This window comes from Brienomyrus brachyistius, chromosome 3, assembly GCF_023856365.1.
Source record: "Brienomyrus brachyistius isolate T26 chromosome 3, BBRACH_0.4, whole genome shotgun sequence".
NCBI classification, from domain to species: Eukaryota; Metazoa; Chordata; class Actinopteri; order Osteoglossiformes; family Mormyridae; genus Brienomyrus; species Brienomyrus brachyistius.
In genome coordinates this window covers 32,987,021-33,010,025 of record NC_064535.1, presented here as the reverse complement: position 1 = coordinate 33,010,025, position 23,005 = coordinate 32,987,021, and the positions used below count along the sequence as shown (strand labels likewise).

At 41.9% G+C, this 23,005-nt stretch overlaps 2 protein-coding genes and 1 long non-coding RNA gene across 10 annotated transcripts in view; 2 read left to right on the top strand and 1 right to left on the bottom strand.

Moving 5' to 3' along the window:
- LOC125739146 (uncharacterized) overlaps nt 1-23,005 on the top strand; it is a 68,945-nt gene that overhangs the window by 13,624 nt on the left and 32,316 nt on the right. For all 8 annotated transcript variants that reach the window (XM_049008964.1, XM_049008967.1, XM_049008966.1 and 5 more), the window contains exons 2-3: nt 6,571-6,768; nt 7,285-7,308. In XM_049008964.1, coding sequence (XP_048864921.1) covers nt 6,571-6,768; nt 7,285-7,308 — 222 coding nt within the window. The remainder of the gene's footprint in view (nt 1-6,570; nt 6,769-7,284; nt 7,309-23,005) is intronic.
- Nucleotides 1,410-20,931, bottom strand: LOC125739156 (uncharacterized). Its single transcript, XR_007397076.1, has 3 exons — nt 20,811-20,931; nt 9,500-9,615; nt 1,410-4,416 (listed from the first exon to the last, which is right to left on the bottom strand). It is a non-coding gene; the product is annotated as an uncharacterized LOC125739156 (long non-coding RNA).
- On the top strand, nt 17,524-22,864 carry LOC125739141 (uncharacterized). The gene is made up of 2 exons (XM_049008951.1): nt 17,524-18,469; nt 18,576-22,864. The coding sequence occupies exon 2, from the start codon at nt 18,633-18,635 to the stop codon at nt 22,734-22,736; it is 4,104 nt and encodes a 1,367-aa protein (XP_048864908.1). The 5' UTR covers nt 17,524-18,469; nt 18,576-18,632; the 3' UTR covers nt 22,737-22,864.

Below are 23,005 nucleotides of genomic sequence, written 5' to 3'. Positions count from 1 at the left end.
GTGTTAAAACCACAAACCTTGGCTGAAGAGAGGTATAGTACTGCATATCAGATAACACACAGTGCTATAGAATGTGCTTGGGGTATGTGAAAGGTGGGACTCTAGTACCTACACCAGTCCTTGGGAGCTCTGACATTTCCCCCTGAGTGCTGCTGTGCTGTTCGTGTTATGTGTAGTGTGCTGCACATTGCAGTAATTATTTTATTAAAATATATTTTTGACCACCTCCTTTTCTTATTGCTGCTTGCCATTGCACTTTTTTTTTTTACAAGGAAGCAACACACATCACATTTTGAGTCTATTTTTACATTTTCAATAAATAGGTTATTTTGTTCTTGAGTTGCTTTGGTGGGTTTTTACATTTACGTATGTCTGGTGTGACAATCATATAATATATTTCACCACTGAAATATCTGAGATTGATGTTCCTGTCATCGACAGCCTGTGCTTTACTTACATAGAGGCTGGGGAGGAGCCAACACAGTACTACTTAAAGTTTGTTGGTTAATTCTGGAATAACAAAAAGTTTTGGGAAACGCTCACCGACCTCACTGGTTCCTTGCTTACATTGTTCCATATCTTGTTCGTGATTTACTTACATTGTCCCATATCACTAGAAGCGCCTTGGTTTGACCTACTTATAGGCGGTCATAAGACCGGTAAGGCTTTAGACAAGGACATTGTTACTGACGCATAATGATCACTAGATGGCGCTTTTTGCACAAAGCAAACATTTTGGTTACAAAATCAGGGTGCGTTCAGGCTAATGAGTCGTTCGTTTCCATGTTGATAATCTCTGACAGTCGACTGAGAAGATCATCTGAAAAAGACTAGTTTCATAGTATTTGTTTAATGTTGGATAGTCTTGGATAATGTGAAGGTTTGTCACAACTTGGCTTTCTTTTGTATTCAGATTCACTCAATTCAGAGAACTTTATTATACTGAACATATTGAATGATACATTAGGGAAGCTCATTAAAATCAATAAAATTTACGGTCTATAATATATGAAGGCTTTGTGCTCTGTTTAACAGTATGAGAAAATCACATATCACAATAAATCACAACGCTAACCATGTTAAGCACCTGTAAAGGAAAGACTATGATTGTATTCCATACGCATCGATTCGTTCCATTCTGACAACGTTAAAACATTAACATTAAACATTAAAAGCGCGGAAAACAAGAAAGTGGTGTGTGCGGCCGTTCGGTGAGAACAGGATAAAAAATTTCAGCATGTTGTGATTTATTATGTTATTTGTGAGATTTTATTTATTTACTTATTTATTGAACATATTTTTAAGTGGACAGGTAAAGATTTTTGACTGTAATTTTCGAGCATGTACAACAAGCTCTGACTGAAATATTGACGTTAGTTTCACGCATTCAAAAACATTCAGTAACTGTGTTGCTTGTGACATTTGCGTAGTGAATTTCCTAATAAACAGCTGCTAACAGCTGATTGTTGTTCATTGAAGACCTCAGATAAGATGTAAATCATAGTAATTCTTTTTTTGGTTGATACTGTAAAGAATTCGATATCCACACAGACTTGGAGTCCAGTGAAGACTGTAATTTGATATCCCTGCGAACAAGCAATACAGACAGGCAAGCGGTACAAACTTTTCTTCTCTACCCGTAACGTAAGACTAACGTAGACATGTGCATTGCTATCCATGCGCATTACCCATGGCATAAACCTAAACGCACTTAAGGCTGTATTGCACCGTTTATATGTGCACATTATTTGACATCTCCCCTTTTCAGTTTTTTATTTTTTTACTTTTGGACAAAACAAGACAATAAAACATTGCCTCTTCCTTACTGAACATTAGAAGGATACTGCATTCATCACCTCAATCTGGAACTAGTATTAATTTGTTCAACTCATCAAACATTAGTCTGTCCATTATTAGAGCATTAGTACTTTAGCCTAGTACTTTACTTAGTACTTTAGTACTTAGTACACAGTTTTAATAAACATTACCATTCACAAAAACAATAAGCTTTCTCTCTTCCTTCCCCACAATCTGACTGAATTCTTAAACAAAATAGCCACAGCTAGTGCAGTAAATATATTATTTACCCCGAACAAAACGAACATATGACTTTTTTTTCTCTTTTCACAGATTTAGTCTTTCAACAGGTTTACTTGGTCTGCCAGACCGCATACGGAACAGTCCATTCTGAGTGTCTGGTGATATGGTACTGGGGGTCAGTGAAGCAGTGTCAGTGGAGACTGCAGGATCAGGCTGATGTTTGCTAGTTCCGGGCTGATGTTTGTCAGGAGCATGTTGTAGATGATGACGTTTGTGTCTGAATTTTCCTCTCTGGGGTGTTTCAATGAGATAGGAGCGAGGTGTGATGCTTTCTCCAGTGACAACAGCGGGTGCCTGCCAGGACATTTGATGGTCCAGCTTAATGAGGACGGGATCTCCTGGTTTTAGTGAGGGTAGGGGTTTTGCAACGTGGCGCGGATTGAAGTAGAAGGCTTGTTTCTTTTTCTCATTGGCTTCCTTATTCCTGACAATTTCCAGACCAGGCCATCGTTTCCTTCTAGTGTTGGAAGAGTAGTTTTGAGTTTTAGTTTTAAGATAACCTGAGAGGCGGTGGTTGATGCCAAATGGAGTTTTTCGAGGAATCTGGAGAAATAGTCTGACACAAGGTAAGCATGTTCATCATGATTACATAGGTCAATAGCGAGTCTCCTCCAAGGCCACTCAGGTAGAGGGGTTGAGATCAGAGGTTCTCTACATTGAGTAGGTTTCATCTCACGACACAACTGACAGGACTGGACCTTGTGTTTGATTTCAGATGAGATGCCAGGCCACCATACGGTCATATGGGCCCGCTCCCTACATTTTGTCAGACCTTGATGTGCATCATGAATGCAATCCATGATGTCTACTCTCAACACATTCGGCATCCTCTGGTGACAATCCCATTGAATTCAGACAGTTCATTTTTGATTGGAAAATACTCCCTTCTTGCTGATGGCACATGACCTATGTACTCTGACCACCCTGATTTGATATACCGCAACACCACCTGCAAATTGTGATCGGCTCTTATGGCTGTCTTTATGGCTTCCAGCCTATGTGGAGTGGCAGGCATATTATCGACAACGGCTGCTATATAGTATGCTACATCTCAATGAGTGTCAATCTCATTTTCCGGGCATTGTAGTGGACTGTGTGAGAGTGTGTCAACCACTGTCAATGTCTTTCCAGGTGCATATTCAGTTGTTGGAGTAAATCTCATAAGTCTCATGAGTAGCCTTTGGCATCATATTGGCACATTATCTAAGTCTTTTTTGTTCATGAGTGGCAATAAGGGTTTATGGTCGGTGACCAACTTAAAGTTTTCAAGGCCACACAGGTGCTTCTCGAATCTCTCACAGGCCCACACACTCGCTAAGCATTCCTCCTCAATCTGTGCATATCTGGTTTCGACGTCGGACAGACGACGTGAGCAGTATGCCACAGGTTTCCAGTCCCCATCGTGCAGTTGCAGCAACACCCCGCCTATGTCATAACTGCTGGCATCAGCTGAGACAGCAGTTGATCGGTTCACGTCATAAAATTTCTGGACTGAAGAGGTGGACAGACATTCTTCAATCTGCTGCAATGCCTCCTGCTGAGGATGGTCCCACGTCCAGACTGACTTTGACCTCAGCAGTTCTTATAGCGGCTGGCCCACTGTCGACAAATTAGGTATAAATTTCCCTAAGTAGCTCAACATGCCCAGAACACGTTTTAGCACCTGGATGTTCTGTGGCGTTGGGAGCTTATGGATTGCTTTGACCTTGTCAGGATCAGGCCTCATACCTGATTTGTCAATGACTTGGCCCAGGAACTGAAGCTTATTCTGCCTGAACTTTTTTCTATGTTAAGCTTCAGGCTGGCTGACTCTCCAACACTTTGCTGAGATGTTGGTCATGTTGTTCTGGAGTTTCTCCATACACAAGGACACCATCCATAAAGACAGCCACGCCTTCAAGGCTGCTGAGAGTCTCTGTCATGTTCCATTGAAAAATTTCTGGGGCACTTGTAATCCCAAATGGGAGTCGTTTGAAGGCGTATCACAGAGAGTGTTATAAAGGTGGTTAACTTGCTGCTTTCAGGATGAAGAGGAATCTGCCAAAATCCTGAGGCAGCATCTAGTGATGTAAACGTGGTTGCGCCACTCAGCTTTGCAGTGATTTCCTCTGCAGTTGGAAGAATGTATCTTTCTCTCTTTACAGCTTCGTTCAACTTCTTCAAATAAAAACAGACGCACACCTTTCCATTTTTCCTCGGAACCAGTACCATTGGTGCACACCAGTCTGTAGGTTCAGTTACAGGTTTTATCACTTCTTTTCCTCCAATTGCTTTAATTCCTCCTTGACTTTTTGCAAAAGAGGCAAAGAGCTGGAACTAGTTCCACACATGTAATAGAAAAATGTAGGCACATCTTGTTAATGAATGAATATGCATTGAATTTCATAAAAACGATGTATGCCGCAACGGATTTTTGTCAACAAAGCCGTGTGGGCTTTTACAGTAAATAGCGTAGGGTCTGAATTTTTGCCATTTATTGAAAGTGAATCACAGCATGAAAAACACAGAACTTCTTTTGGGTGAATCAACACCTGTATGGAGTGTATATTTACAGTAAATTCATCAGAAAATACATTATTATACAAGATAGATACTTCAGGAAGTCTATAATATGAAAAAATCTAGAAAAAATATATAAGCACTTTCTGAAATGGTCTGTTATTACATTTCTTCCTTTTCCCAGGAAAGGCTCCATGAGCCGCATGACAATATTATCTGATAACCGATCACCAGCCGGCCTACTGTCATCTTTCCCTAGATAGGGAATTGCGTTCAACATGTATTTTGTTTGAACATTAGCAGCAACCCAGAATTTTACGCCAATTTTTTCCGGTTTATTGGCCATGTACTGCGTGAAACGACAGCGTGTCTTGGTAGGGAACAGTTGTTCGTCTACAGTTATGTTCTCACCAGGGGTGTAAAAAGCAATATTGTTTTTCACAAATTTCTCAAGCAGAGGGGGCAATTTCAGGTCCAGAAAGTAAAAATCCAGACCATGATTTACTTTCAACCAACCAGTTAAGCATAAAGAGTCACAGTCACAGAGTACTCATCTGGTTGACTGAAAGTAAATCATGGTCTGGATTTTTACTTTCTGGACCTGAAATGGCCACCTCTAGTCACATGTCGGGCAGTTCTAGTGCTCTTGTCATCAAAACGCAAATAGCGCATAATATCTTGGAATTTCTGTCGAGACATTGTTTCTTTGAAAATGGGATTTCACAAGTCAGCAGACCAGTAGTCATCCAGTTTCAGGCGGATTTTCTGAAGCACGTGACAACAACTTAAATAACTCTGCTTGTTTAAGTCAGACAGACTTAAGGGAAATATCATTACAAACCTTAATGGGTCTTCTTTGGAATATGATCACTTTCAACAAACACAAACGCTTTTATATGAAATAATTACAATAATCAACTTATACGTTTCTTGATCGCGTTCTACCGATCGACATGCCCTCAAGCGCGATGCGCAATTGATATGCCAATAAGTAATACCTAATAGCTCTCTATTTATTAAACTGAAAGGAATTTGTGAATGACCTTAAGACATTTATATAGCCAACACTTGTGCCTATAATAGTCTGTGTTCCAAAGTACGCTGGCTATTGACCAATTTGTGATTTTATTTAAATTATTCTAACATGTTTTAAAAATCAGTTTTTACACAATGTGTTGCTGAAATATACAGGTAAGTCAGAACATGTCAATGCATCCTCAAAATGCATGCTGAAATCAGCCCTGTTTTCAATTTTTGGTGCATACAGGAAAACTAATGATCAGAGTTTACTATAGTCTACACACAAACTATCAGAATAATGTAAAATATTGGCATGTCATGATGTGATCGTAATGATTAGTTACATATTTACACATAAATTAGAGAGAATAGTTACGCTCATGTAGACCTGCATGAAACAAAAATCCTCGGGTCATAGTTTATTAAATTAAGTTAGTAATCATTTGCACACACACGCACATACACGTGTATAGATGATCCTTGCGCCATCTGCTGAAAGAGAAGAGAATGGCAGCTTGGAAAGGCAGGAAACAGCATAGCTGAACGCAACTAGCTTGTACCAGTGTGTTTTTGAATATTTAAGGCTGCTGGGCGATGCAACACACAAATCTGAAGAATGTCACATTAGTAATATTAGTTTGAATTATTTTAGTTCCTTCTTCATTAAATAGTTCTTGCATCATTTTGAGGTATGTTTTGGGTCATTTTTCTGAAGAATGAAGGACAACCTAATCAGATGTAGTCCTTATGGAATCTTCATGGTTAAGGTTGCCATGGATTGCCATGACATTACCTCCTCCATGCTCGATAGAGAGATTCATGCACTGACCCTGTCAGCATTTTAGAAATTCATAGCATTTGAATTATTAGTCCTTAAGACCGATTTTGGCAAGTGTATACAGTTTAAAGCCTAATTATGATTTCTAGCATATATGTTCTTTCTCTCTTCAGCCATTTGCCCACCGCCACCATTAAAAGCGAATGCAAAACCGTTTGATGAATCACTGAGGTACCCAAAAGGCTGTGTGATAGAATACGGTTGTAGCAAAGGCTATGTAAGAAAGAGTGGGACTTCCAAAATTTCTGTGTGTGAAGAAGAGGATGGAAAGCTGGTGTGGAAAGACAGAACTACACCTTTGGAATGCAAAGGTAAAAGACCTGCCGGACAAAATATCATACTTATTTCCATTTATTACCTTTTTGGTTTAGACCAAGAAGATAACACAACACTATGATGATCCCATGTGGATAATATCTGTCATTTTTGGCTTGTAAAATCTGACCATAGAATATTAGTAGGTGGTAAATGTTAAAAGAAATTGGAAATTCCTCTGTCAAGTGTTTGTCCTTTGTAGCAATTGCTTTGTATTGTAAATTGTGTTTTATATCTGTAATTGCAAATAACATTAGTTAGAATTAAAGATTATAATAGCGCATTGATTCATTACTGAGATTTGCCTGGTGAGCATCACATGTGTGTTTTTAGATAATTAATCAAGACCCTTGTGATAAATCAGATTCCAATATTCAACAATGTCTTGGCATGATTGTTTTAAATTTTCAGAATGTATTTTCTCTACATGAAGTTGTTATTGATTTTGAAAGGAATGTGAACAGTGTAAAGAATTAGTAGACAGTCACTGATATCGTTCTATTCCCATACAGCTAAACTAAATGCAAAAGGCGATGGTAAGTAATTGAACAAAATAACCCTAACCCAAAATACAAAATAACTGGTTGATTATAGTAAAAGTAAAAATCAAATTTGTGATTTGACAGTTCATTCAAAAACAACTATAACAACATTTTGACAGAACTAAAATCAGTACTTCAATGGCACAATCTTTAGCATGTGACTATGAAACAGCAAATTTCTTGTTTTATCTATCTATCTATCTATCTATCTATCTATCTATCTATCTATCTATCTATCTATCTATCTATCTATCTATCTATCTATCTATCGTTTAGTTTTACAAGCCCTCAGTAGGGTAGGCAATTTATTACTTGGTCCAGATTGTATTTTTTGTAGTTTTGCTCTGGAATTGGGTATTTCTTGTAGTTCTCTCACACATGTTGTACAACTGTCCATCTTAAGAAGGAGCACACTGAACTTTACCAGCATCTGGAAGTATAAAGCCTGTCAAATTACACAACTTGCTTATCATACCCAGTTCTTAAGCTGACAAATATTTCATTGGGGATGGTAGCAGTCAAAAAAATTTGTGGTGGTGTAGTGGGGGAGGGGTTGTGGGCAGCTTACAGTTTCTCCTTTTGTGGTTTACCCTTTCTAGATGCATATTAAATCATATTAAATCTGGCAATGAAACTCAAGGCTGAGTCAACCAGCACAGATATCCAAAATGACCATTTCTTGCTTTCTTTTTTTATTTTGTGGAAAACAAAAGATGAATTTGCTGGCAAGATTTTATAATAAATTATAAATTATGAATGGTGAACGAGCCAATGAAGTCCTTCATGCTCCACCGCAGAAAATGGCTGATTGTTCAATGCAATCATTGCCATTATTGCAGTTGTTATGTCTTTAGCTCTTGTGGTGCTCATGTTAAATACTGATAGAGATAAAATTTTGGCCAAAACTGACACTTCATAACTGACATCTTGATTCTTAAGTGGTATCGGCCATCCCAAATTTAATCTATTCACCTGAAGTGGTTTAACTGCGTGAGTATAAATGTAATTTTACCAATTTGAGATGCTGATCATAGACTATGCTCATTGTTGATTATTTTCAGGAGGGAAGTCTGGTAGCTCATAGCCTATAGTTAGACTTTTAAACTCAAAAATAGAAGTTAATAACAGAAATCAGGAATGTTTAATTTCCACTCATTTTTATTTTATAATTTTGATGTTATCATTTTCATTTTCCTTCCATCCATCCATCCATTTTCCAAACCGCTTATCCTATTGGGTCGCGGGGGGTTCGGAGCCTATCCTGGAATCAATGGGCACGAGGCAGGGAACAACCCAGGATGGGGGGCCAGCCCATCGCAGGGCACACTCACACACCATTCACTCACACATGCACACCTACGGGCAATTCAGCAACTCCAATTAGCCTCAGCATATTTTTGGACTGTGGGGGGAAACCGGAGTACCCGGAGGAAACCCCACGACGACACGGGGAGAACATGCAAACTCCGCACACATGTGACCCAGGCGAAGACTCGAACCCGGGTCCCAGAGGTGTGAGGCGACAGTGCTAACCACTGCACCACCATGCCGCCCCCATTTTCATTTTAATAATTTTAATAATAACCTTGATGTGAAAGCATTCACTTCTCTGTCACAACCCCCCACATTCAAAAGGTCTCTGGTGACTTTAGTGATGCCTCTCTCTACAACGCACTGAGCACCTTTTAATAGTAAATGGAAAAGTACAAGAGAAGAGAGATAGAGCCTGTGAGTGGTTCTATGCTGTTATATGAAAGATGCATTCTGTTATGTTGTCCTTCCTCCCCTTAGATGATTGGACAATTTGAATGGCACTGAAGACACTAAAGTTCTGCTTGGGGGTCATAGACTGGATTTTTTTTGTGGTCTGCATAGTCAAGACATTGATAAGCTCCCTCTTCACTCACTAAATTAATTTCTATGCCAACATAATTATTCCAAAGGAAACATCTGTTTCTCAAATAAGAAACCCTGGATAACAAAAGATATTAAAACATTCCTCAATAAAAAAGAAGAGGGCTTCCCTGGCAGAGAATATAGAGAAGGTTGGATCCATACAGAAGAATGTGAGAATGGAAGGGAGAGGAAGATGGAATATTGGGAGAGGACTGAACATAAACTGGAAATGCAGTCCTCCAGCTGGTCCTCCAGCATCTCAAAGTAGGACCCACTACAATTTACATACCAGATTTCTCAGAGTCTGCTCATACAGGGACAAGTCAAGTGACATCATGACGATTCTCTTGTTTTACTTCTCCAGCGCCTTTAGCACCACCAAGCATTCCCATCTGGGGGAAAAACCTGAAAGCAAGGTAGTACAAATAAATTAGGAATTCTGCCCCAATCACTCAAGGCTCCTTTGATATCATCCTAACATTCCCCCCAGTTACGGCATCCCTGGTGACCGTAAAGGTTGTGGATGAGGAGCGGTCATAATTTTATTTTTTTATCATGCCTTTCCATGATCCTGGATGGTAGATGTATGCAAGTGGGTGAGTGAATGTAAGTGGGTGAAGTGTACTTTAAATGACTGTAAGAGAAAAATGTATTGAATTTTATTCAATATTGTGTCTCGGAGAATGCAGTCCACAAATATGCACCATGATCCACAAATATTTCATTAGCCACAGATATGTATTTTTTGTGTTGCTTAAAATCATATTCACAAAAATACTGAGCAATTTGTTCACATGAAACATGTTTTGCACATCTGTTGATTTGTAGATCACGCAACATTTTTGACTTCAGCTCTGTTTATTTGCATATTTTTGTCCATCCATGCATTTGGGCCTCTGCAGAAATCACTGTTCTCTCTGATCTCATTTAGTTTTTAAGATACATATTACCCATCCATCCACCTATTTTCTGCCACTAATCTGGGGTAAGGTCATGGGGGCAGCAGTCTAAGGGTGATTTGCCACTCCACCAGGTACCATACTTCTTGTACAGTATTTTTGGTACTTTCCATTTTCTATTGACTTCTGGTCAAGTACCAGTACCGAAAGTTCCAGTACCTAAAGTGCCAAACCAACTAGTGAACTTTATTAGTACTTCAGTACTTTAGGGTGGGACTTGAAATGCTTTCTTTGTTGAGTGATTGCCCACTTCACATAAGACAACTGCCATCTTGAAAAAGTTGCAAAGAAGTAAAAAAAATCCATGTTCCAGTTTCAAATGAAGGACCCAAGTTTAAAATGTGATCTGGTTGGTAGAACATATACAAATTCAGGATGGTATGACATAAATTTCTCAGAATCCGGTCTAAGAGTGATTTAAACAGAAAGGATGAAAATTGTGTCACAGAACGTATACAGTTCTCATGCAAAAGCAGACCCTGCACTCACATTTTTTGGCAATTATTTTTAGAAAAAAAGAATATAAAATCTTACCTTTACAAAGAAAAATAATTGTCTCTGACAAGAACATGTAAGTTAACCAGCAACCAACCACAGCTGAAAAAGCAACTACAGGCAATCAGATTACAAGTGTATTAAACAACAAATGTTCCAAAAAGCAAACAAATGTATTATTTTGGGGGGTTGGGGTAGAATGAATATTACAAACGTCACAACCCTTGAGGGTATAAAATGTTTTCAATGCAGTAGACCCACAAGAAGAGCGTAAGAAAATTTATTATGCTGAAAGGTTGGGCCATATTACAGTTTTTCTCCATTGTTTTGGCTATTTTCTTGAAACAGAACTGACCTTCTTAAAACTATAAGATCATTTGGCCAAACAGTCTTACAGTTCTGCGCAACATTACAGCTCACTAGCAAAAGTTCATATCTCTCCCAAAACTGTTCACACATGCTTCAAAACTAGATTCCTTTCCCACAGTCAGTACCATCAAAATTTCAAAGATCTTTCTCAATTGCATTGGCTCCTTTGCATTCACTTAGTGCTTTTGCCAAAATAACCTGGATGGTTCAGCACAACACCATGGATCACCTGCAAAAGCTCATATCTCTCCCAAAACAGTTTACCCATATGTCAAAACTAAATTCCTTTCTCATATAAGTAGTCAGTGCCCCCAAAATGCATCGTCCCTTTGGCATTGTGTGAGCACTGCAAGTCTAAATGCCTAGATGTTTTGTCACTATGGCAGAGGTCTAGCTAACAGAATACAATTATGTATAAAATTGAAAAAAGGGATTTTACAGTAAGAGCAGCGTCCAAAGTTTGACATCACACACACTGCACTCATACTGCCAAAGAAATTTTAACAATTTTTATTCACACACATAAAGTAACTTCCATACATTAGAGTACATAAAAAGAAAATGTATACAGTATTCTGTACATGTATGAAAAATAAACACAAACAAAAAACAAGAAAAATGATATCTAGCCTATAGTGCTATAAATAAAGTTTCACAACTACGATCGCTGTCGCCACCCTCCCTCTCCTGGCCACCATCCTCATCCTCCTGGCCATCCACACGCTGCTCTCTGTCTGGCCATAGATTTTCGACCACATCGCAGTGGATATTTTCCCTTGCGATACAGCGAGGGAAGAAACGCCGCGAATGTCTCAACCATCCCCTACACTGATCCCCTGTGATGTCCTCGCACGCAGCATCCATTGTATGGAGCAGGGACCTCTGGTCTTGAGCCCAATGTTCATACACTCTCCACCTCCAAGTGAAAAAAAACTCCTCAATCCGATTGAGGAAAGGAGAGTATAGTGGTAGTAGCTCCATGAGCATTCTTGGATGGTTAGTGAACCAGGCCCTGATGAGCGGGCCATGGTGGAAATTCACATTGTCCCACACAATCACATAGTGTGGTAGGTGAGACCCTTCGAGACCTCTCTCATTTTCTGGGACCAGATCAGTATAAAGACGGAAAATGAGGAGCTTTAGAGTGTTGTATGGGCCTAAACTGGGGATGTGTATGACCACACCATTCTCAGATATGGCAGCACACATTGTTAAATTGCCCCTTCGTTGGCCTGGGACATCCACCGTGGCCCGCTGGTCAATGACGTTACGGCCACTGAGTACATACCTGTTTTTCTTGCGAAAGGTATGGATGATGGGGGAGACTGTAGAATGAGGCACATTAGGCTGCACTCGGCGACCTGCCTCTGCCATTGTGCGGTGATGGTTGACAACATGGTCTATAATTGTGGCCCGAATTTCATCGGGGACAGCATGGTGTCTTCGTGCACCTCGGCCTCTTCCCCCTATTCCACCACCACACATCCTCACTCCTCCTCCTCTTCTTCTTCTTCCTCCTCCTCTTCCTCTTCTTCGAGCTGGAAGTTGCCCTTGTTCATTTACTTGGCGAGGTACCTCCATGTTCATACTGCAAATGGTACTAGCCCTGATCTAGCTCTATATATACATGTGGCAGCATTCACAACCATAGACAGCACCAGTCAGGTAACTAAACAAACGGTTTGGTTGGTGATCTGAGATGTGGGAAACTCCTCTTTCGTTAAACAAGTTCTAATTTCACCTGACTGTCAATTACTGCAATGAATTTATCAAATGTTCCAAGAAATTCATATATGGTGTTCATGGTATTATGTTCTTGACTAATTTTGACAATTGAACAGACTATTGTGCATATGATGAATTACACAATGAAATCATGCTGACATGTTTTGGAGAGAAAAACCATTAGACTTAGAATCAACTAATCAGTTTAGATCAGCAAGATCTATTTATTTGGAAAATGTGCTAAATGTGAGCTCACTGTGCTAACTGTAGGCTACTTGTACATAAACCGTTTGCAAAGATGCACTGAGACACTTGAGACATGTACTAAGACATTTGCAATTTGATGAAATCAATGTGAAATGCCATTCCGTTGTGAACAATTGCAAGGTGGTTTGGAGATTTGTCCATGTTATTTTGAGAATGTCATTTCTGTTTCAAGAAATGAGCCAAACCAATGGAGAAAAACTGTAATAAATGATGTGACAGTTTTTTAAAATGAATGTTATTATCTTTAGTAACAGATACTGTTTGTTTAATACTAACACCGGCACAGAGAGTGAAGCCAATAATTTACACAGCACTCAGGGATACACATTAAACACACGCATTGGCCAGGCTGCCAACTTTCACACATCTGACATGACACTCACGCTTTTTGACTTTCACGCTCACGCAAGAAATCTAAAGGCAGATCTATATAATGGTAAATCAAAACATGTTACAAAATATCATATTTGGCCCCAACACGGTGCTATAGCCATTTTTCGAATTTAGTACAAAATACCCCGCCTTGCGTTGTGATGTCATTTGACAATAATTTTTTTATGGCAGTAGAAAACCTTGAAACCTTGAAGTACCATACTTTTGCTACTTTCTTTAAGTAAAAAAAACACACAGATGGTTAAATACGAACCTATAGTTGTGTAAGCAAGATACCTAGTACAGACACTCCTCTACTTATGAACTTTCAGACATACGAACAAAGAGGACTGTAAGTCCAAATTATTCATTAATAATGTAAATCAGCACAACCGTTGTAGAGTTTTTGCAGGCAACCCGCTGTGAAAGTCAGACTAATAATATTACAAAGTTTCTCTGTTTTTGCACACGACCTGCTGTGAGAGTCAGACCAATCACACCTGGAACCATTGTAGTTCAAACTAACGTGGTGTAAACTACCATGTTACAACAGTTTTGGGAAACAGTCTGTTGTCCATCCATCTGTTTTCCAAACCGCTTATCCTATTGGGTCGCGGGGGGTCCGGAGCCTATCCCGGAAGCAATGGGCACGAGGCAGGGAACAACCCAGGATGGGGGGCCAGCCCATCGCAGGGCACACTCACACACCAGTCACTCACAGATGCACACCTATGGGCAATTTAGTGACTTCAATTAGCCTCAGCATGTTTCTGGACTGTGGGAGGAAACCCCACGACAACATGGGGAGAACATGCAATCTCCCAGGCGGAGACTCGAACCCGGGTCCCAGAGGTGTGAGGCAAAAGTGCTAACCACTGCACCACCATGCCGCCCCCACAGTCTGTTGTGTTTAATGCAATTATAATGTATGCCGTGTTACCGAAATTTCGTGCGGAAGAAGGAAGTTCTTTCGGCTGATGTAATGCGCGAGTCAGTCTGCCTACGTTGTTCTTCCTCTCTGCATGTACTGCTACTTGCGTGCGTGAACTAAGTCAAGTTTATATTGTTAGTCCTGCATCCTGTTCCTTACTGACACTGGCAAACATAAAAAATTGGCGACGAGGATTTTCAAAATTTTTTGCTCTTCCTATGCTTGTGAAGATGGCAGTGTCTAATGTGCCTTTTACAAGTTTTTTCCTCTCCTGCCCCGGTGAGCCGGAGGTGCCTTTCACAATGTGGCTGGGGATTTTTAACCTTTACTTATTGGTGATCGATGCTACTGGAGATGCCTGATGCGTGGAAAAGAGCGGTTATACTGCACTGCCTCGGAACGGAGGGACAAAGAACATAAGAACATAGGAAATTTACAAATGACAGGAGGCCATTCAGCCCATCAAGCTTATTTGGGGAGAACTTAACTAATAGCTCAGAGTTGTTAAAATATTATATCCAGCTCTGATTTAAAGGAACTCAGGGTTTTAGCTTGCGCTACACTAGCAGGAAGACTATTACATTCTCTAACTACACGCTGTGTAAAGAAGTGCTTCCTCAAATTCATTTTAAAATGTTCTCTTGCTAATTTCACTTATGGCCATGAGTGCTAGTATCAACATTGGAACAACGTACAAGGAGAAATGGTAAACCTTCAGAAGATTACCTTCTTCAGATGAATCATGACTAAATTAATGATCTGTTGTGACTAATTTACGAGAGAACTGAAGTGTTGATCAGGTCAGTTCCTTTTGTTGTTCTGATTAGAAACAATGAATAACTCCTTGAATTATTTAGGTAATATCACTTTGAGAAACAAAATGGAGGCAGACCCTCTAGAACAGTGATTCTCAATTGGTGGTTTGCGACTCAGAAGTGGGTCGCAAACCCGTTTTCAGTGGGCCTTTGACTGGGCAGAAAAATATTGAGAAAAAATTTACAGAGTGTCGTCTGTTCACACTCCTTAACAGTATAGGTGGTGATAATGAGATGCCCTGTAATGCGAGTTGACAACTGCCATTTCACACCATAGAAGAACACCCGCAAACTTTGTTTACATATGCTCATCCGGGATCTGATTTTCTTGTTTGGAATGTTTATATTTTGGCGTATCTTATTGGTGCGGGTTTTGTCGCAGTACTTCAGTTAAGTGTGCCCAGCATTGTCTATGTATTTTACCCTGGTAGTTTTTTCTCACTCACTGTTTCGTTGGCTGTTTTCTTGTATAATTTACATTTACATTTGTTTATTTCTTCTCCACTAAAGTGGCTTTGTCAGGCGCTAGTAGCGATGAGCTGCTTATGGTTTCGGGTTACTATAAAGTTGAGGTTCGTGGTAGTCCATCAACTCCTAGAAGTAATGTGCCTAATACCTAATTGTTGCATAGACTGCTTAAACACTTGGGACATGAAATTAGTGCCCTGATCTGTTTGCAAAATTTTCGCAATGCCGAAAAGAGAAAAGAACCCCAGAAGAACTTTAATGATGGCAGTAGCAGTTATTTTTCGGATTGGTGTAGCCTCGGGAAATCAAGTAAAAGTACAAATGATTGTAAGCAGGTACAGTACTGATTCCGCGACTTAGTTTGCGGCAACGGAGTAACACAGTCCAAAATTATGTGTTTATGTGGAACAGGAAGAATCAACTGATTTGGCTTGCCGGTACCTTGACATACATGACAGGTTTTCATTCTTTGTTTAATTTATTTATCTTTATTTAAAAAAAAAAAACGGCTAATGAAGAAACTGAATTCTTTCCATGGTGCATTATTGGTTGTCATATTTTCAATGAGTGAGGATTCTCTGGTAAGCACTGTTGAGTTTGTTAAAAACAGTTACTGAAGAGGTTTAGTTTTAATTCAAATGCAGCTAACAGTGTAAAAAGGAATATTCTCCTCTCTAGCATCGTCACTTGCTGATCATTTTGGTTTATCATTTATCAAGTTTATCAGATTTTTTGTGTTGGCATACTGTGATATTCTGTTCTACTATCTCAGGTTCAAACTGCACCCTCTTTTTATTTAGTAAATTTGAGAAGTTGAACATTTTGGGTCATGACTTGTCATTGAGGGGTCATGGTGGGTCCCAAAGCCAGACCAGCTGAGAACCACTGCTCTAGAACAGGAGTGTCCAAACTTTTTTTACTGAGGGCCACATACTGTACAGAAAAATGTTCAGAGGCCTGTGGCAACTAACGAGATGTTAGGTATATCGGCTCATCTCTTGTGTATTCAGTCAATCAAATTTGGTCAATAAATTATAATTATGAGTGAGCTCATTCAGCTCATTATGAGTGAGCTCATTCAGCTCATTCAAAATTGGCAATCTCAGATTGCTTCTTAGTCAGGATGGTGATCCTTCACAGCCCTGTATGAACGGGGGAAAAATATGGGGAAGGAGGTGTATTTGAAGCTTGTTAAATAAGTTATTGGGCTTGTTAAGACATCCACTAACGTTTGTTATGAAATATTAACTTTAATTTACTGAATTAGGTGATTATTCTTATTAACATGAGAGAGAGAGAGAATACCGGTTCCATCAAATTGACAGGTCGGGTCAAAAGGTCACTTGTGGGCGGGGCTTGTGTAGGCGGGGTTGTGGTGGTACGATGTGACGTCACGGGAGTTGGATTTATTTATTATCCATCCATCCATCCATTTTCCAAACCGCTTATCCTATTGGGTCGCGGGGGGTCCGGAGCCTATCCCGGAATCAATGGGCACGAGGCAGGGAACAACCCAGGATGGGGGGCCAGCCCATCGCAGGGCACACTCACACACCACTCACTCACACATGCACACCTACGGGCAATTCAGCAACTCCAATTAGCCTCAGCATGTTTTTGGACTGTGGGGGGAAACCGGAGTACCCGGAGGAAACCCCACGACGACACGGGGAGAACATGCAAACTCCGCACACATGTGACCCAGGCGGAGACTCGAACCCAGGTCCCAGAGGTGTGAGGCGACAGTGCTAACCACTGCACCACCATGCCGCCCCATTTATTTATTATTTATTTCATTATTTATTAATTAAATTATTTATTTAATTAATTATTTATTTTAAATTATTATTTTTAATTATTATTTATTATTATTATAAATTATTTTAAATGATTTATTTAATTATAATTTTATTTTAAAATTATATTGAGGAGAGTGCTATATTGAGGAGAGTGCTTATGAGTGTGTGTGTTATTTTAATAAGTTATTATTTTGTCGGGCACAGCCGGGGCCGAGCGGGGGTGGGTTACCTGATGGAGCGTGAGCATACGGCGTGTCTGGTGTTACGGTACCGCGGTAAGGTCCCGGGCTTTGGAGAATCAGCAAAGGCCTTAGAACCCTGTGTCTGGTGCGGTACTGCGCTAAGGTCCCCGCGGGCTCGGATAATCCTCGGAGAGAGCGATGCCGGAGAGCTGAGAGCCGTGCCGCGGCGCGAGTCTGATGCCGGCGAGCTGAGAGCCGTGCCGCTGCGCGAGTCTGTGACAAACTCTGAGAGACTGAGACTCTGGGAGAAAATGATAAAGTTGGAGCGAAGAATGAGAGGAGGAGGAGGTGGAGGGTCTGTCGTCCAATAAAAACGCTTGGCGCTAGTTTTGACAATGTATGTGTGTTTCTTCCTCACGCAGGCGTTTGTATTACATCAGCGTATGGTGCCACACTTTTGAAGGCCGTCTCTAACGACTTGGGCCATACATGCACCCCCAGTAAAATCAGTTTGAAGCTTTGTTCCCCGTATATGACCTCGCACAAGTACAGATATGAGTGCACCTGGTTAATTGCAATTAAATAATCTAGTAAAGACACGCAAGCGTATTACATCAGCGTATGGGGCCATACTTTTGAAGGTCGTCTCTAACGACTCGGGCCATACATCAAGTTGGATACCTCGGCTCCCAGTAAATCCTGTTTTTCGTACATGACAGTACAGATATGGGTTAACAGAGAAACGATATGACTGCAGCCGGTTGATATTGCGGCGAGCGGGGGGGCCTATTCCTCCTAGGGCAGAGGCACAAGTATCTTCGAGGTCTTACCCTTCCTGCCAGCCAAAGAGCCACAAGTTTCATCCAGGCCTTACCCGGTGAGTATATTATTTCTTTTATTCGCGTGATAAAAATGCTAATTAATTAAATCAAATTAAATTAACATTCTAATAATAGGTATTCTCTGTTTATTCTATGTACAAGAGCGAGAGTGCGCTGACCGGTCAAGAGAAAATCTACAAGAGACCTGAATCAACAGGTATGGACGGAGCATCACCACCACCGGCTATACCCGAAGCCTTATTAAATGAAATAGACATTATCAACAATGCTAATAATGAAAATGATGAGGATTACTCTGCTCAACACGACTCGCCACCCGCGGCGGCCGATGAAACAGTGGCCCAAGAGCCCTGTTTTCTGCCATCCCTAGAGACATTAAGAAGCATGTTAAATGAAAGGGGCTCTGAAGCAGAAGGGGGGCTCCCCCCCAGCGACGAGGTCGCATGGTCCCCCGCGGATGCTGAATTGTGGGAGGCCTTGTCAGACACAGAATTTCTTCTCGATGCTGAGGAGATTGAAAATGAATTGGGGCTGGGACAATTTGAAAATGTTGAACAGGAAGGTGGCGGTGGTATCGGTGACCCCCAGCCTGACGGGGTCATTCAGCGGCGCAGATTCAATAACGTACAGATTAGGCGGATTCTAAATATCCCCCATCCTAGAAACGAAGGCAATTTCCGCGAGTACTATGAAAATGTAATCGAGGGGTTTCAAAATATTGTGAATGAGGCGATACCTTACGCAGCATGGGGAGCTTATATACAGGTCACCCTGCGCGCTGACTTTTTAAACGACGAGCTGTCGCAAATTGTACGGTATGGGGAGGGGGAGCTGACAGACTTGCAGCAACTGCTGGATCGCCTGGTGCAGTCTAATCAAGAGATTTTAAACGATTCCAACCTAGAAGTAATCGTAGACGTAATAAATATCCCACGCGGCGGGGGCGTTGGAAACAAACGTAAACTACAGACCATGTTAGCTTCAGAAATAATTTCTAAAAAAGCCAGACACATGTTTATCATTAATAACAACACCAACGCGTGTTTCGCCATAAACTTGCCGCATCTGCTGCACGAAAACTTCACTGACGCCGAGGCTGAAAAGCTCGGCCTGGAGTTACAGGAGAAAGCGGGATTCAGCCCCGACCACACAGTCGCGTTGAATGACATTATCAATTTCGAGAAAATCATTGATTGCAAAGCAGCGGTGTATTATCAACAACCTTATTCAAACAATCTCCAAATTTACCAGACACCCACACCTACCGACGGTAGACGGCTGGTGTATTTCTTTTTACACAATCAGCATTTTTACGGCATTAAAAGCGTAAAGGGGTTCTTAGGGGTGGGCTACGTTTGCACGAGCTGTTTCAAAGGGTTCGACTCGCCTCACAGTCATCGGTGCGAAAAGTTCTGCAGCGTCTGTCAGACTAATTGCAAAGAAGGTGAAAGCACACCGGCGATACTGTGTGAGCGGTGTAATTTCAGATGCTTAAATGACACATGCTTTGAGCGTCACCGTACGCCGCGGGTCTGCCCAGTTAGGGGGGAGCTTGCTAGCCCCTGTGACAAGTTCAGAAGATGCAAAGCTTGCGGGCTCAGATACTACCAAAGTCCCGAGAACCCAAAACCGCACTCGTGTAAAGCAGTAAAATGTAATATCTGCGACGCTAAACTCCACACACCAGAATCAGACATATCCACCCCACATCTCTGCTATCTAAATCCTCCCGAGAAGCCTAACAGAGGGGAACGGGCCGAAAGGGGTGAGGGGAGTAAAAAGGCCCCCGAAAGGGGTGAGGGGAGTAAAAAGGCCCCCGAATATGTGTTTTTTGATTTTGAAACATCTCAGAGGTCGGGTACCCATATCCCGGTTTACGTGTGCGCCATCTCCGATCAGAACAAGACAATGACCGCCGAGGGGCCCGACTGCGCGCTACAGTTTCTCAGACATTTCAGGGCGCCTTTCTATAGAGGCGTCTGTTTCATTAGTCACTACGGAAAGGCATTCGATAATTACATCGTACTGAACGCGATGGTGAAGGAAGGCGTGGAACCGCGTGTGGTGTCACAGGGGAATAAAATCATCCTCATCCTGGACAGCGTGTTTGAGCAAAGGTACATCGACAGTCACTCCTTTCTAAGCATGCCTTTGAGAAAAATCCCCGATGCGATGGGATGCTCGACTCAGATGCGAAAAGGCTATTTTCCGCATCATTTCACAGACATGGAAAACTTTAGTTACGTGGGGCCCTACCCCCCTCCCGATCAATTTGGGCCCGATCAAATGTCCGGCAAAGAACGCGACAAGTTTTATCAATGGTACGACAGTGTAAAGCACCAGACCTTTAATTTTCACAAAGAGATGATCGCTTACTGTAAAAACGACGTGGAGATTCTGAGAGAGGGCTGCTTGCGCTTCCTGCGGGAGTTTAAAACGCTCACGGCTTGCGATCCCTTCTCAGCGGCCACCATCGCTTCGGCCGCGTTGCTGGTTTACAGGACAAATTTCCTCCCCAGAGATACGATCGCGATCCCGGATGTATGGGATTACAGGAGGCAATACAAAAGTTATTCGAACGTGTCCATCCAGTGGCTGGAATTCATAGGGCGCACGCGCGGCATCGAAATTCGACACGCGCTGCGCGGGGGTGAAGTGAGTGTGGGACGCTTTCACCTAGACGGATACGCCGAGATAGAGGGAGAGAAATGGGCTTTCGAGTTTCTAGGTTGTCAGTTTCACGGCTGTCCTACCTGCAACAACGAACACGATATCTGCCCCCTGACCCGCGAGAGCTTCGGTGCCCTGTACGTTAAAACAAGGGAAAAACTCGAGGCGTTGCACCAAGAGTTTAATATGAACGTGGAATCCATCTGGGAACACGAATGGGCTCACGCTAAAACTCACGACCCACAGGTACAGCGTTTCCTGTCAGACTTCGAGCCCCCTGAGCCCCTAAGGCCGCGAGAAGCGCTGTTTGGGGGTCGGACGTCGGCGATTCGCCTGCGTTACGACGTCACGGGGCAAGAGCGCGTCCACTACGTGGATTTCACGTCGCTGTACCCGTACACTCTGGCTAAATGTGAATTCCCCGTGGGGCACCCTGAAATCATTCATTCGAATTTTAAGCCTCTGAATGAATACTTTGGCCTGATCAAAGCCACGGTCAACACCCCCCGCGAGCTGTTTTTCCCCGTCCTACCCAGCAGACTGCCAAATGGGAAACTAGTGTTTACCCTCTGCAGGACATGCGCGATCGAGAACAGACAGGAGGGGGCCTGCGGGCATTCCGACGCAGAGCGGGAGCTGACAGGCGTCTGGGTCTCAGCGGAGGTCAATCTGGCTTTAGAGAGGGGCTATTCGGTGGTGAAGGTGCACGAAGTGTGGCATTTTCCCCAGACCAGCGGGGAGCTGTTTAGAGATTACATTAAAACCTTTCTCAAAGTGAAGCAGCAGGCTTCGGGCTACCCCGACGACGCGACCGATGACGAGGGTCGCAGGGGGTACATAAAAAACTATCTCGAGCGTGAGGGGATCGAATTGGAGCCCGATAAGATAGTGTCTAACGAGGGGAAGAGGCAGGTGTCCAAACTTCTGCTTAACTCCCTGTGGGGTAAACTGGCGCAGAGGAGCAACATGCTCCAGACATGCTTAGTGTCTGACCCGGGGGAGTTTTTTAATTTTTTCTGCTCGGACCTGTATGAGATTTCCAGCTTCGCGTTTGTCAACGACGAGGTCGCCCTCATCCGCTGGCGTTACAAGTCTTCCTACAAAGTGCCGCCGGGAAAGACTAACATATTCATAGCCTGTCAAACTACCGCGTGGGGCCGGTTGACGCTTTACAAAGAACTGGAAAAATTGGGGCGGAGGGTGCTGTATCACGACACCGACAGCATCGTGTACATAAGCAGGCCTGGTGAATATGAGCCGACCTTAGGCAATTACCTGGGCGAGCTGACGTCCGAATTAGCCCCAGACGAATACATTGCTTCGTGGGGTGCGCTGGGACCAAAAAGTTACTGTTACCGACTCAACAACGGGAAAACACAAATGAAATGTAAGGGTATAACTCTAAATTACGAAACCTGTCAAAAGGTAAACTTTGACAGTATGATCGGATTGATTGAAAACTACATCGGAGGCTGTAGGAATAACCCCACTATAATGACGCACTACAACAAAATCGAACGCGACATGAAAAGTTTTCGCCTGTTTAATAGGCCTCTAGATAAAAAGGTCAGGGTCGTCTACGACAAACGCAGATTGCTGACTAGCGGGGAAACTCTGCCTTTTGGTTACTGAAATGTAAAACTAGCAGCATGGTCTTTAAAAACCTGTTAAAGTTTTTTCAAACATGTTCATTTGTTTTAAACTGAAAAGTTTTTCCAAAGATGTTTTTTAAAAATCAAAGATGTACAACTGTTTTAAAATGTTCATAGTAAGATGTTTTTTAAAATCAAAGATGCACAAATGTTTTAAACTGAAAAGTTTTTCCAAAGATGTGCAAATGTTTTAAACTGAAAAGTTTTTCTAAAGATGTTTTTTTTTTTAATCAAAGATGTACAAATGTT